We start from the raw sequence: 19224 nt of genomic DNA, 5'->3' as shown, positions 1-19224 counted from the left end.
CTTGTATTTAGGTTTTACTTGTGTATAACCCTTAGATCATTGAGGATCAGTGACTCTGGATAGAATTAAGCTGATAGAACTTAACTGCAGTAAAATTGTGAAAGTGTTCACTCTCCCATTTCAGGCTGATGCTTTATTTTGCATTTTGTTAACCTTAATAATATTCTACTATTACATAATGAGATATAATATGGTGACCACCAAGATTTTATTTTTACTAAAAATGATTTTAAAACATACACTCATTGGCTTTTCTAAACATCCTAGAAAAATTCATTATTTCTGTTGTAATGAGTGTATTTCATAATGATGTTACATGGATAAAGTTGTCAGAATTTAATTAAATGTAATAGTAATAATTAAATCTTATTTCACACAAATTTTAGGGTTACATATTTACTAGGTCCATCTATATCATGGAACATTTTTTTAATGTTTAAAAATTCTGATTTATATCAGTCATGTCAAAGAATCAGTTATGATCATAATGTTTCAGACTTAATGACAATGCAAGCAACATGATTTAAGAAATTCTGAAATGTTCAAGTGAAAATTCTATTTCTTGTATAGGTAGCTTGTTCTTCCAGGAAAAGGTGAGGTCAGGTGAAGATTAAGACTATCCCTAACTGGTAATTTGAACACTGAAATATAGTTACCTTAGAGCAGTGTTTCTTAATCCTGGCAGTGCTTAAATCGCCTGGAGAGTTTTTAGACATACCAGTGCTGGAGGCCTACCACAGACCAATTAATTTAGAGTCTCTGGGTTTGAGCCCCAGGCATTAGTACTTTTTAGAAGTCAAGATAATTGTACATCCACTGATGTAGAGCTTAAAGTGTTATGTTTTTATTAAATTTCTGAATTTGGATTTTTTTGTCTAACAATGCTGAATTGATTTTTAATGCTTTTTTTTCTTGTGGTAAAAAAACAACATAAAATGTACCATTTAATCATTTCGAAGTGTACAGTTCAGTAGTGTTAAGTATGTTCATAATGTTTTGAAACAGATCTCCAAAACTTTTTTCATCTTGCAAAATTAAGCCCTGTTTTAAACAACAACTCCCCCCTTTCCCCATCCTTCACTCCCAGCCCCTGGTTAATCAACATTCTACTTTTTGTTTCTATGATTTTGACTACTTTAGATACGTCATATAAGTGGAATCATACTGTATTTACGTTTTTGTGAGTGGCTTATTTCACTTAGCATAATGTCCTCGAGATTCAACTGTGTTGTAGCATGTGACAGGATTTCCTTCTTTTTTAAAGGTGAATAATACTGCATCATATGTATATACCACATTTGTTTATCCATTTATCTACTGATGGACATTGGATTGCTTCTGCCTCTTGGCCCTTGTGAGTAGTGCTGCTATGAACATGGGAGTGCAGATATCTCTCTGAGACCCTCCTTTCACTTCTTTTGTGTACATAATCAGAAGTGGGATAGCTGGACCACATGGTAGTTCTATTTCTAATTTTCTGAGGAACTTGTAGACTGTTTTCCTTAGAGGTTGCATCCTTTTATAATCCTGTCAATAGTGTACAAAGGTTCTAATTCCTCCACATCCTCACCAACACTTTCTGTTTTTTTGTTTTGTTTTGTTTTTGATAATAGCCATTCTTTTGGCTGTGAAGTGATATCTCGTAGCTTTGGTTTGTATTTCTCTGGTGATTAGTGACGTTGAGCATTTTTTCATATGCTTGTTGGCCATTTGTATATCATCTTCAGAGAAATGTCTCTTCAGATCCTTTGCCCATTTTCAATTGGATTATTTGATTTTTGTTGTCATTGAGTTGTAGGAGTTCTTTATATATTCTGGACATTAACCCCTTATCAGATATATGATGTGCATATATTTTCTCCTATTCTGTAGGTTGCCTTTTCACTCTGTTGCTTCTGTCCTTTGATATGTAAAAGTTAACTTTGATGTAGTCTCATTTGTTTTTTTTGTTGTTGTTGTTTATACCTTCTTATCATATCCAATAAATCATTGTCAAATCCAGTATCTTGATGCTTTTCCCCATTGTTTTCTTCTAGGAATTTTATAGTTTTGGGTCTTATATTTAGGTCTTTAATTCATTTCAGGTTTTGTTTGTTTGTTTGTTTTTTAATTTTATTATTTTTTTTGGCCACACCTTGTGGCATGTGGGATCTTAGTTCCCCGACCAGGGATCGAGCTTGCGCCCCCTGCAGTGGAAGCACGGAGTCTTAACCACTGGACCACCAGGGAAGGCCAAGTTTGTTTTTTTATATGGTGTAAGATAAGGGTCCAGCTTCATTCTCTTGCATGTGGATATCCAGTTTTCCCAACACCATTTGTTGAAAAGACTATCATTTTCCTATTGAGTGGTCTTGGCACCTCGTTGAAGATTATTTGACCATATAGTGAGGGTTTATTTCTGAGTTTTTTCTATTCTGTTGCATCGCCTACATGCCTATCTGTGTGCCAGTTTTGATTAGCTTTGTAGTATATTTGAAGTGAGGAAGTGTGAGACCTCCAACTTTGTTCTTTTTCAAAATTGTTTTGGCTATTTGGGGTCCCTTAAGATTCCATATGAATTTTAGGATAAATTTTTCTATCTCTACAAAATAGCCATTGCAGTTTTGTTGGGATTACATAGAATCTGTAGATTGCTTTGGGTAGTTGGACATCTTAACAGTATTAAGTCTTCCAGTCCATGAACATGGGCATCTTTCCATTTACTTGTGTCTTCTTTAATTTCTTTTAGCAGTGTTTTGTAGGTTTTAGTGTACGAGTCTTTCACTCTCTTGGTTAGGTGTATTCCTAAGTACTTTATTCTTTTTGTTGCTATTATAAATGGAATTGTTTTCTGAATTTCGTTTTCAGATTGTTCATTGTTAATGAATAGAAATGCAACTTATTTTTGTGTTTTGATTTTTATGTCCTACAACTTTGCTAAATTCGTTTATTAGTTCTAATAGTGTTTTGTTTTGGGGGTAGAATCTTTAGGGTTTTCTACCTATAAGGTTATGCCATCTGCAATCAGATGATTTTATTTCTTCCTTTCCAGTTTGGATGCCTTTTATTTCTTGCCCAATCGATCTTGCTGAATAAATTTTAAGAGAAAATATAAATTGTATTTGTAAAAAGGAATCGGTGATGCAGATTCATGTGGGCCATGATGGTAATTTTTCAGTTTACCCTTTGAAGTCAAAGGGACACCACTTGGGGGTTTTAACTAGGAGAAGACAGTCCAGCGTGTGCTTTAGGAAAAAGAAAAGGCACCCTGCGTCCTAATGGAGATGTGACGGAAAGAGTAAGAGTGGCTGCAGAAGACCAGTGAGTGCAGCAGAGAGGTCTGCTAGATTAGTGATTTGGGCTGGGAGGTGGGGGTGTAGTAGAGTGCAACAGAGTGGTCTGATAGATCAGTGATTCGGGCTGGGAGGTGGGGGTGTAGTAGAGTGCAACAGAGTGGTCTGATAGATCAGTGATTTGGGCTGGGAGGTGGGGTGTAGTAGAGTGCAACAGTGGTCTGATAGATCAGTGATTCGGGCTGGGAGGTGGGGGTGAGTGTGGTTGGCGTAGGGATGGAGAAAAATGAATAGAATCGAGTACTTAGGAGTTAGAAGTGACAGGATTATATGGTGGATTGTAGGTTAGGATGAGGAGGAGGCAGAAGAGAACAACTTTAATGCCAACTCTTAGTTCTGGGTTGAGATACCACATACTGTGGTATAGAGATTTTTGTATGCAGAGTTTGAGATGCTTGTGAAACAGCTACCCAGAGATACTGCAAGGGGAATTGTGACCAAATCTGAGTGTGGAGATACACACCCAGTAAACAGGTTGACTCCACTCTGGGGGGGAATCCAGGACCTAGTCCTAAGTTTTGGTGCATGGCACATGATCAGTTAATATTTGGGTAAAGATTTATCACAAATATTCAACTTATATATTGTAATATATTTAAAATTATCTTCCATGTTTTTCTTTTTTACTATTATGTAAGTAGTATTTTATGGGAAGAAGGCCATTATTTCTTAATTGAACTGGCTGAATATCATTCATTTACATTGCCATTTTATGTCATCCAGCTCTTGATAGGCTTGAATGTAGTAAACCTGCTTTTTTCCCCCAAGTACATAAATACAGACAAAATAGATTTAAAAGGCTACACAAGTAAAATTCAAGGTATTTTTTCATTTTCTGGGATGGGGGTGGGTAAAGCAGGGTAGGGAGTGAAATTTGATGTGACTAGGTACTCAAGGATAAAGATAACAAAACGTTTTTCATGAGTCTGGTAGTCTTTGATGTGATATTGTAACTCTGTAAGGAAAACATGTCCTGGAGTAGAGAGAAATAGAGAAAGATACAGAGGAATTGGGACAAGGAAAGCAGTAAAAGAAAAATGGAGCAAAGTGAGGGGAGTGAGTTTCCCTCCCCTGAGGGGGAAGTTCTGAATTGAGTATTGTTGAATGTAATCTAATTTTGATCTGTTTGAAACATGAGCTTCAGAATACATTATTATTTTCCTTTAAAAGCTAATGCTACTTCACAGCTCTTTACTGCTATGTAGTGCTGTTCTGATAACTAGTAGACACACTAGTTAAGTAAGAATTTTTATTTTTTTCTCATCACACCACTGTGTTAAGGTGGAAGTTGCAAGACCCCATTATTCTGGTCCTGGTTCTGTCATTAACTGGCTTTATGACCCTAGAAAGTCACTTGCCTTCTGTGAGCCTCAGTTTACTCATCTGCCAAATGATGGAGCTGGACAAAATGATCTATAAAGTTCCTTCTGCTCTAATATTCTGTATTTCTTTGAAATCAGTTTTACCCTAAGTGTGGCAAAGGTTTCCCATTGTTTAAAAACACACACACACAAGTATGTTTTTGGAATGTATAATAATAGCATATATTCTGCTATACTTGTTAGTACAGAAATTATTTTGTATAATTGTTCTAACTATGCATGCTGCTCTTTGAGATTTTAGGGACTATTTGAAATTCCTCCTATTAAGATTGTCATTAGTTTTGTTAAAAAACTTGCCACCTTTAAATAATGTCTTTGCCATGATCTTCAGAGTTTGTTGATTATGAGTTTTTGTGGGAGAATTTGAAATAATTCCCAGACTTTTTATTGCTAGAGTTTCCTGGAAACTCAAGCTGTATTTTAAGGTCTGTGACTTATAGCCGGAATAACTTTATTTTAACTCTCTTTCCTTAAAGTTGTCATTGAAAATCTTTACAGATTTTACTTTGGCCATTGAACTAAACTGTGAAAAGATATTTGCCATATAACTGTCTTAACCAGGATCGTGTCATATTAAAAAAAGAAAAGTAATGCCCTGTATATGTCAGACATATCATCAGAGGCACCAGAGGGTTATGCAGATAGTGTTACTTATCTGTGTTCTGTCTTTATACTTTTTGGTTTAGTTTAATGTGTAAAGAATAGAGGGTAGCAGATACAAAGGTCTGGACTTCAAGAAAAGGATGGAATTTGTGATCCTATGTTAAATTGCTTACATGCTCATGGTTTTAATACTGAGGAGCCATAATCATACTGTTTTATAGAAGAGTATTTTCATAGTGGAGTACTGTTAGATCTAAAAAATAAAGGTACTAGAGGGTAGCAAAGGATATTTAAAGAAGGGAAGAACATCTCTTATTTTCCATCTTCTAACCCACAAGTTACTCACTAGACATGTCTTCCAGTCTGTTCACAAGTGAGAAACTGTGTATTTTATAGTATTTATAGGGCATTTAAAACTTTATTACTGAAAGCCTTCCAGAGGTTTCCAGCTAGCCATCACCAAGTAAATTTTTAAACACGATTTTCATCCTGGTAAAGAAAACTTAGGGAAAAGTTTAAATTTGCATTTGTTAAAATTTTAAATCTCCTTCACCAAAAAAAAAGTTAAATTTTTATTTGTAGTTGATCAAACAAGCACTAGGAAATTTAAGATTTCAGCAGACCAGAAATTTATTATGCATTAGTGGGTCTTAAGCAAGTGTTGAGGTTTGTTGATTGGTATTTTAAAAACCCACAGAACTTTCAGCAGACTACCCCCACCCCCTTATTTATTTTTCCGTAGATATTTAAATTTTTTCTACAGCCCTCATTAAGGCAAGATAGACTTCACCTTTGTAAAATGAAAAATACAATAACAGTATTGAACACAATATTAGCTGAATTTCATCTTCTTGAATATCCAAACATCCTTTTGTGGTTTCCCATGTAAGTGTGTAATGTCCTAACTGCAAATTTCTAGAAATGCTAACGCCTGGTATTCAAGAATAAATGCTGTGGGGAAAAGAATTTAGTATAATTTAATAACACTGGGTTTCAGAATTCAATGTAAAATTATTTTTATAATCAGGAATTTAACTCACCTCATTGTAAATGGTACTTTCAGGGGCAAAAATATTTAATGCAGCTCTAAAAAGTTAGCAGCATAACTCCTTCTGCTTATAAGGTCAAGTATTTTGTGATAGCCTGAGAGTAATAGGAAACTGCAACAACAACAAAAAAGAGTTTTAGTTTCTGTGCTTTAAAAAAATATTCTTTGTAAGTATTTGTATTGCAAATGAACTATTACCAAATGTTAATAATCTATTATGTCTTGTTTTTTAAAGTGAATGAATTTTTAGCTTTTGAGGGTCCCATCTTGTTGGATATGAGAATTAAACATCTAATCAAAACAGATCAGTTAAGTCAAGCAACTGCTCTAGCAAAGCTGTGTTCTGACCATCCAGAGATTGGTACAAAAGGTAGTTTTAAGCAAACTTACCTTGTCTGTCTTTGTACATCATCACCAAATGAAAAGTTAATCGAAGAGGTGAGTATGTTTTCTTTTGTTAGTAATTATTTTTTAAAGTGAAGAAAATAAGTTTTAATTAGATTAGAATGTCTTTGACGTCCTCCATTTCTCTTAGAGAAAAGCCATTGTTGTCAGTCTTAAATCTGGGGTGTGCTCTTACATAGTGATTCTAAGCAGCTTTCAGTTACACATAAACGTTTCACCTGCCTTCTGTTTTAAATAATATGGCTCTTTTAACTGCCTTGGCTAAATTATGGGAAAGATGGTGGTAGCTTAATTTAGTTAGGATGTTTATATTTGTTAGTGTTTGGGCCTTAATTTCAGTTTTACCTGACTTCAAGATACTTGCAGATTTTTTTCTAACTGGCTAATTTAAGTAACTTAAAAAATTTATATGACTTCCCACTAGGAATACTTTCTCTCTCTCTCTCTCTCTCTCTCTCTCTCTCTATATATATATATATATATATATATTTGTATATATATCTTTCTCTCTTTATTTATCTATATATAAATATTTTATTTGCATATTTAATGTAAAACTTTTTCTTTGTAAGACAGGTGATTCTGGGTTTTTGTTTTTTTTTTTTTTTTTTTTTTTTTTTACTTCTAGTTGGCATAAAGCATAGTATTCATGTATTTGTGTATTTTATACTACAGAATTCAAAAAGTAGAATCATGATCCAAATGGGAATTTTGCAGTTGGAGGACTCATAACTCCAAAATGAAGTTGGAGACAGGGTAGGAGAATTGAAAGTTGTTGATCAAAAAACAGGGAATAGGGCTTACCTGGTGGCGCAGTGGTTGAGAGTCTGCCTGCCGATGCAGGGGACACAGGTTCGTGCCCCGGTCCGGGAGGATCCCACATGCCGTGGAGCGGCTGGGCCCGTGAGCCATGGCTGCTGAGCCTGTGCGTCTGGAGCCTGTGCTCCACAACGGGAGAGGCCACAACAGTGAGAGGCCCGTGTACCGCAAAAAGAAAAAAACAAAAAGGGCTTCCCTGGTGGCGCAGTGGTTGGGAGTCCGCCTGCCGATGCAGGGAACACGGGTTCGTGCCCTGGTCTGGGAGGATCCCGCATGCCGCGGAGCGGCTGGGCCCGGGAGCCATGGCCGCTGAGCCTGCGCGTCCGGAGCCTGTGCTCCGCAACGGGAGAGGCCACAACAGTGAGAGGCCCGCATACCGCACAAAAAACAAAAACAAACAGGGAATATGTATATAAAGAGTATAGATAAAACTATAATACATTGGAGAGTGTTGTGTGAACATTTAATGTATATATGTCTTATATCTCTAATATACGTATCTTTCAACTGCAGAGCAATAGAGAATGGAGAACAAAGGGATTGTGGGACAGATTTTAGGATATACAAAGGGAAGAGCTGAGATAAACAACAGAGAAGACAGTTAACAGAGCATGCATGATCCCCTGAGTAGTCAGAGATTGTAATCAGAGTCCAGAAGAAGGATAACCTCGGACAGAAAGCTAAATGCCCAGATGAGGTTAGAGGTTGTAATTATAATGGTGATTGACTTTTCTTGAGAAGAGAAAACAAAGAGGAAGATGATAGCCTTGGACTGAGATTAGAAATAAGGCTGTTGTGTATGTTGAGGATAATGAGGATCCTGGGAGAGTGATGCCAGGTAATCTCTAGGCCGGGTGGGGTAGAGCGAGGGCTCTAGCTCAGGGGAGCTATCATTAGTTTAGACCTTAGCTGTTAGTTTCTTTAATATTTCTCTTTTGACTCAGGTAATGGCTTTTTAATCACTGTATAACAGGAGCTAAAGAGAAGGTAGAAATGTTCTTATTATTCAGGATAACTTTGTAGACAAGTTCATTGGCAGCTGTATCAAGTTTCTTGGGATAACAGCCTTTGAAATGTGTGTAACATTGTTTTTTAGTCTTTAAATAAATTAGATTTTGGGATGCTGCATTTTAGATATTTTTCACCTCCACTAACGTTTTCATTATCAGTTCAGTCCCAGCCCTTAAGTCAATCTGTCCATCCGTCCATCCTTCCTTCAGCAGATTTTATTAAGTAAGAGGTGTGTGTGTGCTGTCTAAACACTGAGGGGATTTAAAAGTAAGGCATAGGTCCTACCCTAAAGAAGCATACCTTCTAGTAGGAATCTATCTAAAGACAGGGTGGTTAGGTTAACTTTGAAAGTCCTATTTGAAGTTGAAGACTATGAATTTGTAATCTCCAGGAAAAATCTCTATTTCTAGCTGTCTTGAATAATCAAAAAATCCTGCAGTACTGAACCTAAATTCCCTTTTGGTCTAATTATCCAGAGTTAAGTATCAGCAGCCCAGCCTGCTCTGGGAGAGCCTCAGAAAAATTCTCTCTGAAGACCCTGGGTATCTCTGATGTCATATGAAATTATTCTTTTCTTCTCTTGTTAAGCAGGTGGAATTAAGATATTTCATGTTCTTTAAGCAGAGTTCGCTAAAGTCTCTTTCCCACCCCAGGAGCAAAACTAGATCACACAGTGTAGAATGGGACGGGATATGTGTAAGTCTACACGTTCCTTGTGAAAAATCCCTTTTTGCTTAGAGATTGTTTGATTACTCTTTTATGTTTCTATTACAAACATATAGAAACTGGTTCTTCATTGTTCAAGGGGAGTGAGTTCTCTCATTATTTCTGCCCCAAGGAAAGGTAATCACTTTGGAACAATTGCCCAGACATTGCTCCCTTCAGAAGAGGTATGCTACATGACCCACTTCAAACATTCACTTTACCTGTCTGGTTCTTGTAAACATTTGAGGTTTTTACCCATTCCTTAGAGTAGGCAGGAATAGATATTGGAAAGAGTCAACAACCATGGTCTGGATCTATAGTCCTTTTGGGGAAATCCTTGTCCAAGTGAGCCAGTAGACAAGGGATTGACTATTTCTCAGGACCCTTTCAGTGTGATAGAGGTAGCAGAGGAATGGGCCCGAGATGAATGTTTATCTGGCGTCTCTAGAAGGAATGACCTTTGGCCTGGATTCTTGGTGTAGGTGTAAAAATGAAGTTAGCATTGTTTATTTTATATCCAGTATTTCTATTGGTTTTGTCATCAAAATAAACATAGATGTTAAAAATGTAAAATCTTCTACCTTGTGTCTCTCTAACCATTATTTCCCCATTTAATACTCCTCTGACTAATCATTAAGTGTGAAATTTGATATTTCTGATATTTTTACATATATACACACACACTTTAAACGTACTTACACATACCCTGGCTGCTGGTCGCTTTTCCTCCTCTTAGTTTGGACATCTTTCCATATCATTTCTTATAGATCAACCTCATTCTTTCTCATGGTTGCATAATTCCATAGTATAGATTTGTAGTAATATCTTAGCCAAACTAGGGGACATTTAAATTGTTGCCTTGTCCATACATCCTTTCATTCTTCTTGGGGGGTATACTGGTAGGGTAAATTTCTGTAAGTGGAATTTCTGGATCAAAGAACCTACACATCTTAAATTAATAAATAGGGCCATACTACCATCCAAAAAAAGATTATGCCAGTGTATACTCCCATAAACAGTATATGAAGTTTTCTTCTTTCCCAACACTATAGATTATTCGTCTTTTAAATCTAGCCTAAGATTTTTTTTTTTTTTTTTTGTGGTACGCGGGCCTCCCACTGTTGTGGCCTTTCCTGTTGCGGAGCACAGGCTCTGGACGCGCAGGCTCAGCAGCCATGGCTCCCGGGCCCAGCTGCTCCGCGGCATGTGGGATCTTCCCGGACCGGGGCACGAACCCGCGTCCCCTGCATCGGCAGGCGGACTCCCAACCACTGCGCCACCGGGGAAGCCCCTAGCCTAAGATTTTGCCACCCTGAGAGTATAAAAAAAACAAGTAAACAGTAGCTAATTATTTTAATGTGTGACATGTTTACCATTTAAGTCCCTTTCTAGATGGAAAGCAATTTCATTTTGATAAGCAAAAGACTATTCCTAAAATATGTTAAAGCCAATGCATTTTAAAAGTACACTTGGTAAATGTATATGTAAAATATTGATGAAGTGTTCTGTATTTTTTGAATATCTTGCAGAAAGAGCCATATTAAAACATGGAAGTCATTATTCACATTTTTGAAATGATTTTTATGCTTTACAAAGAGATTTAGCATAGTATATCTTTAACAAACAGATCATTTTAATTGGCTTTAAAATTTTTATTCATATTTCTAAATTTTCCGGTATTAGATTTTTACTCATTTTTCAGAGCAACACAAAATAGCTATCTGTAATGTATAAATAGTTCTTATATAGGTAATATATTGGTAATCCTTACTTTATGCTGCCTTGGATTATAAAAAATAATTCTTGCTCATTGATGGCTAAATTTGACCTGTATTTCACTTGCACAGTTTTAATTAAGCCATTTATTAGTTTAGGTTTCATTTTCTCTTTAGTGTCCTATTTTTTTCAAGTGGGCCATCTAGTGGCAAATCGGGAATGAAGGCTATCAAATAATAGCACATAGTAAAATTGTTTCCTTAGTATACTTATAAAAAGTGAGGTTTTTTGTATTATTGAATATAGCAGATGTTTCAGTTGGTATGTTGTATATATGTGGATAAATTTATAGAGGCTACCTTACATAGATACAAATATATATTTTTAATTATTAAGTATAAGCTAATGTAGGTAATATCATTGGGAAAATAAATTTCTTTCCTTATATATAATGTACACATTTTGCATTATATGAGAATTCAGTAAGAATGGCTTAGGTTTTAGAGGAACAACAAAAAAATACTTGATTCAAAATAAATCAGACTTTCAAGATGTAAGAATTTTTGTTAAACCTGAACATGTAAAATCAATATGTAGCAGGAAAGACCCTCAATATGCTTGTGCATGTAGAATTCTAGAAAGAGCACAGACTCTGAAGCGAGACCTGGGTTGAAATTTTGACTCTGCTAATTAAGCATGTAACTTTGAGCAAGTAACTTAACCTCCCTGAGCCTTATCTCTAAAAAGAAATAGTATTTACCAGGCAAGCTATCATGTTGATTAACAATGTATTTCTGAAGAAGCTGGCACAAATAAATGAATAATAATAGTAGCTGCTGTTTACTGTGTTTATTGACATCTTATGTATAAAATGTTAATGATACCTACCTAGTAGAAAAGTTATTAAATAATAATTACATACATATATAAAATGTCTAACAATGCATTTAACTTATTGTAGATATTTGAAAATATTAATTGTATAAATATATGTTGTTCAGCCCTTTTTGTGTTTGTTACATAGGGTCACTTAGAGATAAAGATTTGTAAGAAAGAGGCAGACAGAGGAGTAGTGGAAAGAGTACTGTGCCAGGGAGTTCCAGGACTTCGGTTTCAGTCGTAACTCTGACACTAACTTCATACTTCCTTTAAGAAATCATTGTTAAACACACAGACTCGGTGTTGGGTCTTTTCTTATCTTAGTGTTTTCTAGCTCAGTGTAATGTATAAAATGGAACCTCTGAATCTATCCCCATGCAATCTTCATCCTCATTATCAAAGATCAACCTCAAGATTACCCTCATTCCCATTCAGACACTTGTTTAATCCTAAACATGTTACATTTTACACATACACGCACACACTTTTCCCGTACTCAGAAAGTAATGAGGAGACATAGAAGGTCAACAGGGAGGTGTATAGTTACCTCTGTGGTACATGGGTGCTAGTGGTCTGTATTAATCTTCAATTATTTTTGCCATTTGTCAGTTGTACCATGTTGGAATTAATCTTTCTAATTCTGTGGAACACCAGTGATTTGTGACTGTATGCTGTTTGTCAGATCCTTATCTTACAGCAAATACTTGTAGAGATCATAGGTAAATTCTGTTTGTTTTATGTAATAAATCATTGTAATGAGGTTATAAATTTTAATTTAAAAAAATAAGCATTAGATGTAAGTGCATAATTAAATGAAGCAAGTTGCCTTCATCTAGGTTATACTTATGCATGCATGACTGTTGACAAGCTTTGAGATGGAATGAATTTATATGAAAAGAAAAATAATGGAGATTTATAGAAAACTGAGGTGAGCTTCATTTAAAAGTGGTATAGCTACATAAAATGTTTCATACTATACTTTTTTCCCTCCAATAAATAGACACTTTGTTTTTTTCGTCTATATCCAGTAGACATTTCTGTCTTTTTGCTGATTCTAATGCTTTTTAAATTACTGGTTAAAGGGGAAGAAATACAAGTAGCAGCTTTTCTTTTTCAGTATTATAAACCTGATTTAATGGGTAGAGGTTGCTTATAATTAGCATTAGTTATTTACATGTAAATGAATGCTTATAAAGGTCTTGAAAATCCTTGGTTCTCTGACTTGAAGAAAGATTATTTCTTTAAACTGCAGCCTAGTCATGACAAACTGTGAATTGATAGTGTATGAGTTAATGAGGTTTTACTGATGAAAATGATCTGTAAATATCTAATAAAAATTGTAAAGTATATACTATATATTTTAACATAAAACCACTTTATGGCATATTTCTATATCCTTTCCCTGTAGATTTCAGAAGTTGATTGCAAAGATGCCCTAGAAATGATCTGTAACTTAGAATCTGAGGGTGATGAAAAAAATGCTCTTGTCTTATGTACTGCATTTTTATCACGTCAGCTTCAACAAGGAGATATGTACTGTGCTTGGTGAGTTGATTTTATTTTGAAAGGATAAGTTTGTTCAATAAGATTACAGGATAGGTTGTGCAGATAGCTTAAGAACATATTTCTAAAAATCTTTTTAGTGTTACAAAGACAAAAAGCTTATTTTCAGATATTATATGCTGTGCAAACTGATTATCAAGTAGTTCATATTATAACTTTAAAAACTTTATATTAAGGACCACACAACTCCTTAGTATACCAGCAATGATCGTATAATGATCAATTATGATTAATTTTTAAATGTTGGAAGATGAAAGAAGGGCTTATGTCTAATGCCACAATAAAAAATTTTTCAGATATGTAATCAACCTCTGATTTAATGTGTATATTTTGCTCTGCATATTGCAGACTTTTTTTTTTTTTTACCACATAACTAGCTGCTAGTCATTTATGTATAGAAATATAGTTCATTTCTGTGAGGTGTCATTCTACTTCACTAACTTCATGTTACATTTCCTAGTGGGCAAACCTGTTATATATAATCCTTTGGGAGGATACAGCTAACAGAGATGATGACTTCAGTTAACTCAAAAAACTTAAGATCAACTGTCTTAAGTTAGTGTTAGCTAAAACTGACAATTTATCTGGTCAGTCGACAGCATGATTAGTCTTCAGTGTTGTGTCGGTATTGTGGAAAAAACAAAAGAAAATTTAGTTTACAACGTTCTGATATTCAAGGATATTTACCAAGTGACACGTCATATAAGTGAATATAGAACAGGCAAGCTAAATAAATGGTTGTATAATCAAAAAGACTAAAGTTCATAATTATTAAGGTTTTCTGAACAGTTGAGCTCAGTTATGAAGGAAAAATTGTATATGCAATACAGAGAGGACTGATATAAAAGGCAGGTAGAAGGATTCTGAAGGGAGAATAAATAACATGTATTTATTGAGGACAAATAGGTTTTCTATATAACAAATATTAGTGATGACTAAGAAATTAATGTGTTATATTGGTTTACAAAAGGCATCAAAGTCTGGGTTTTATATGAAAAGCGGAAGCAGTCTATTAAAAGCCCTTAATAGAAGGAGGCAAAATAGAAGTTTATGTTCAAGAAACACTGTTTAAGACTAACAGTTGAGAATGGATTGGAGCCTGAACGGTGAGGGCGAGTTGGGGGTAGGAAGTGGCAGTACAGGGAACTGAGTTGAGATAGGAAAATCAACTAGAAAGCCAATAAATAGTCCAGCTGGGAAGTTACGAAGGTTTCCTGTGGATGTGGGGTGGGGTGAGAGAAATGTTGAAGATAACGGTCTTGAGGATAGTAAAAAGCAGAGGCTGATAGATAGGATCAGTGATAATGATGCATTAAATTAGAAGAACGGGGGCTTCCCTGGTGGCACAGTGGTTGAGAGTCCACCTGCCGATGCAGGGGACACGGGTTTGTGCCCCTGTCCGGGAAGATCCCGCATGCCGCGGAGCGGCTGGGCCCATGAGCCATGGCCGCTGAGCCTGCGCGTCCGGAGCCTGTGCTCCGCAATGGGAGAGGCCACAGCAGTGAGAGGCCCGCATACCGCAAAAAAAAAAAAAAAAAAAATTAGAAGAACGGTGAACTGGAAAGAATGTTAATCATCTTTTTCATATATTAAGTTTTAGGTTTCAAAAGAGATCAAAGTGGGGAAGTCTTATAAAGAACTAGATAGGTGAAAGTGGTCAAGACTGGAGAGACAGATTTTGAAGTCCTCAATATGAAGGTTAAAATCCAGTAAATGAGCAAGTTATTCAAGTGGATGGTGCAAAGGGCACAGTTTCTAGGAGTGGAATCTGAGGAACTAATAGGAAAGGCCTGTATGGAGAATACTTGAGGGGGGGAAGTTGAAGCAAGGAAGAAGATTTTTGTGGAAGTTAACTGTGGAGGACAGAAGAGAAATAGGACAATAGGTAAAAGGAAAATTAATCAGTTCAGTAGGATTACTTTCTAAGAAAATATAGTGTAATTGCATTTGAAATAAATTTAAAAGTTTATTTTTCGAAGTTTCTTTTATTTTTTCACTGCTGTGGCACAGATTAGTTATTTTCTTCTGGGTTCTGTGTCATCCTTGATTCTTAACATTACCTAATAATTTAAATTTAAGTTAGAATGTAAAAATTAAATGCTTTTTAAAAATTATTATGCCATTGAAGCTTTTTATATGTACACACACACATTTTGCACTTTCTTATTACTTTAAAGTTCAGATGTGGCCCAAAGTTACCATTTGTATAACTTGTTAACAGGTGCTTTCCTAGTAAAAGGTAGTGAGTGCTTCTCTGAGATTCAGAAATCTTAATCAGTAAAAAGGTAAGTCATATCTTGATTTTTATTTAATAAGTCTTTAGAAATTCGAGATTTTTTCTTTTAAACCTCATTCCACATATAGAATTGGAATCTATAATCAGTTTTAATTTCACATGTAATTTACTAGCCTGACATGTTCATGATTTTACATTATAGCTCCAGCTTACTTTTTTACTTTTTTTTTTTTTTAAGGGAACTCACTCTCTTTTGGAGTAAATTACAGCAAAGAGTAGAACCATCTATACAAGTGTACCTAGAAAGATGTCGTCAACTTTCTTTGTTAACCAAGACAGTATATCACATTTTCTTCCTGATTAAAGTTATTAATTCAGAGGTAAGAATGATCAAGGTATCTTATCTTAATTTCAAATATATAAATTACCTTTAATAAAAGACTTTATTATTTTGGCACCTCTTCCAGTGATTTTTGTTTATTTCATTTAGTGCTTTGAACATTGATTTTCTTATTAGTCCTTGATGATACTTGATACAGAGAAACTTAAAACTGCAAATGAGAGCCAGGGGCTTGCTCTTAGCCTGAAGAAAAGCAAAATACATAATACTTGCATTTTATCATTCCACAATTTTTACTGCTAGGTGTTATACTATTTTTGATAATTTGGCTCTATAGAAATTTAGAAAGTGTAAAGAGAAATATAGAGATAGCTTCCTTTGCTAGCAGTCTGGCAGATTATGGTATCTAAAAATCCTTCTACAGAAGACCCAAAAATACTTGATAAAATAAAGCAAACATTGTTCTTAATGTATAGCAGCTGAGATTGCAAGAATATTGGGGAAATCCCTAGGCTCAAAAAGAAGAGAAACCTAAAAACTGGAGTAGAAATTTGAGCTGATGCTAGGGTTCTCCTACCCTGGTGAGGATTGGGGTATGTTACTAAGGGGTCTGAGTTTTTATATCCACACAGGGATAAGACAAGAGATGGGATCTTGGGCCCTTTCAAGTTGGGGATTTACAACTGAGTTCCGTGTTCCCCTTCTTCCCTCCACCAACTTTTGAAGTACTATGATTTCATTGAAAAGTGGACTAGAAAAATATTATACTGTGTAACCCAGGTGATGATAGGAACCGTGTGCATGTCCGACTGGACTCTGGGTCAGAGGAGGAAAATGTTTTCCCTAATAAATTGTAACCATAGGTCTGCCCTCACATGATTTGGGGTCCACATTTACCCTGCCGTATAACCAGGAGTCCCCACACCAAGTGAGTGTCAGAGAGGAAGACCTTTTCCTCTCCCTTTTCTTCTTAGTTATGTTGGCTGGTCTAAGAATTAAACTGACACAGGACAGATTAACAAGAGAAGATCAGGCAAAAGTTTAATAACATGTATACATGGGAGAGACCCAGGAAAACTGAGTAACTCGTCAAAATGGCCGAAACTCTCACCTTAAATACCATCTTCAGCTAAAGACGAGGATGTTGGGCATAGTGGTTTAGGACTTCAGAGGGGAGGAAGGCAATTCACATGAAGATGGAAAAGCAATGTTTGGTAAACCAATGGTGTGCTGGGCCATACAGAGACTATTGGACACAGTGGACTCTGATCTCCAGGCCCTGCAGTTTCTCCCCAACACCCCTAGCCCATATTCTTTGCAGAGATCTCTGGTGACAGCTCTATTCCAGGAACAAGCCCTCTGCCTAAATTCTTTTAGGCAGTAACAGGTAGGGGTGGCGGGTAACAGGAAGAACTTCCTTAGTCTTCTGTTTCTTAAAAGTAATCAGCCTAACATAATCCTCATGTCAAAGAGACACATTTGGTGCTGACAGATTTTGCTCCCTTACGTAAGTAGTATTTAAGAAGGTAAGGATGGAGTCCTGGGCTGGTAATGCCTGGGATCCCTGGCAGAAGCAAATGAAGAACTGCTTTGGAGGGACTTACCTTCAGTACAGGATTCTTAGATAAAACCCTTCTTAAGGTGGGTTCACCATCAAGATTTACAAAACATAGAACAGTCTGCCATGAGGGAATTTTAGCAGAGAGAACTAACAATAGGGTTAAACATGCCAGGATAAAAATGATAAATTACATATATTTAAAGACAAATAAGTTAACCATCAAGCTCTATTAAACATATGAAACAATCTGACATGAATGAGTTTCAGTAGACAGAAAGAATGATAGAATTATTTGCCTAATACTTTAAATAATACAGTTATCAGATAAATTATAAAATACATATATTTAAAGATATAAAATAAGGAAGTATGAGAAAGAGACGTCCTATAAAAATGATCAAGCAGATTTTAAAGAGTCAAAAACTTATAGAAATACAAAAACATAGTCATAAAAATGAAAACACTTAATAGATGGATTAAACAGTAGATTAGACACAATTCAAAAGGGAAGTGATGAGCAGAGATTGCGTGTTTCCATTTATCTATTAGCAAAAATCAGAATCCAACTTTTACAAAATTAATTTTTCTTATAGTAACCCTTGTAGGATGCACTTGGTTTCCCCTTTAAATGTACACGGAAGTCACTTTCCAAAGTTGCTAGCACTGCATGGAATGGTATGCCAGACGGGTCTTAGGAATTCTTGAAAACCGGGATGTAACATGACAAGAAGTATTTTTAATTAATGTATAATTTTGTTTTTGAAAGTAGAAACCAAAAGACATTCTTATTCTTTTTAAAAAATATCTTTTAAAATCTATAGCTTGTCAGTAAATCTTATATGTATCTTTGCTATTTTTCTCCTGAAATAATTTCTCTTCATTTTCAGGAGTAAAGAACAGGAATGAGTCCTTCTGCTTTCCAGTTTTTCTTTATCAACCTTGTTAACTCATCCTGCTTTTTCATTTTATATGTCGTAGTGCTGCAGTTAAAAAATAAACTTAACAATCAGTTTCTTAGAAAATTACTATGTAATTTTAAAATATAGGTTGTGCCACTACTTTATATCTAACTTAAAGAGCAGCATGGCAAAGTAGGTGGAACTTGAAACTAGAAGCCAGGCAAACTGGGTATAAATCTTGACTTGTTGTTGACCACCTGGTAACCTTAACCACTTTGGATTTCATTTCTTAATCATTGGAATTGAGGAGGTTAAGTAAAAGGGACTCTCCTCCCTCAACCTTACATCCTGCTCACAAGGAGACCTTGTTGGAGAGGGGGGAAAAATCTTGGACAAGAGCTACACTGTTCATTATGGTAGCCATCAGACACTTATGGCTAGTTAATCTAAGTAAAATATAAAATTCCGTTCTTCAGTTACAGTAGCCACATTGTAGGTGCTCAGTAGCTCCGTGTGACTAGTGGCTACCATATTGAGCAGCACAGATAAAGAACATGTCCACCACTGCAGACAGTCCTGTTGAGTAGTGCTTTTCTAGAGAGACTCTGGGCTCAGAAGTAAAGCACATAAAAAAGCACTTAAAGCGTGAATAGCTTGGGAAAGTTGTCCAGGGGGAGCAGGATAGCGTGCAGTGTGGTAACTGCTCTGCCCCAAAACCTTGTTTC

General features: G+C 35.7%; 1 protein-coding gene across 1 annotated transcript in view; it reads left to right on the top strand.

The window, feature by feature from the left end:
* Positions 1–19224, top strand: part of ZNF292 (zinc finger protein 292) — an 89092-nt gene that overhangs the window by 56519 nt on the left and 13349 nt on the right. The window contains exons 6-8 of the mRNA XM_060114644.1: positions 6601–6803; positions 13309–13445; positions 15938–16079. Of these exons, the coding sequence (XP_059970627.1) occupies positions 6601–6803; positions 13309–13445; positions 15938–16079 (482 nt within the window). The remainder of the gene's footprint in view (positions 1–6600; positions 6804–13308; positions 13446–15937; positions 16080–19224) is intronic.

The sequence above is a fragment of the Mesoplodon densirostris genome, chromosome 12 (assembly GCF_025265405.1).
Source record: "Mesoplodon densirostris isolate mMesDen1 chromosome 12, mMesDen1 primary haplotype, whole genome shotgun sequence".
Lineage (NCBI taxonomy): Eukaryota > Metazoa > Chordata > Mammalia > Artiodactyla > Ziphiidae > Mesoplodon > Mesoplodon densirostris.
The sequence above is the reverse complement of the archived record's forward strand: the minus strand, read 5'-3'. Positions and strand labels throughout refer to the sequence as shown.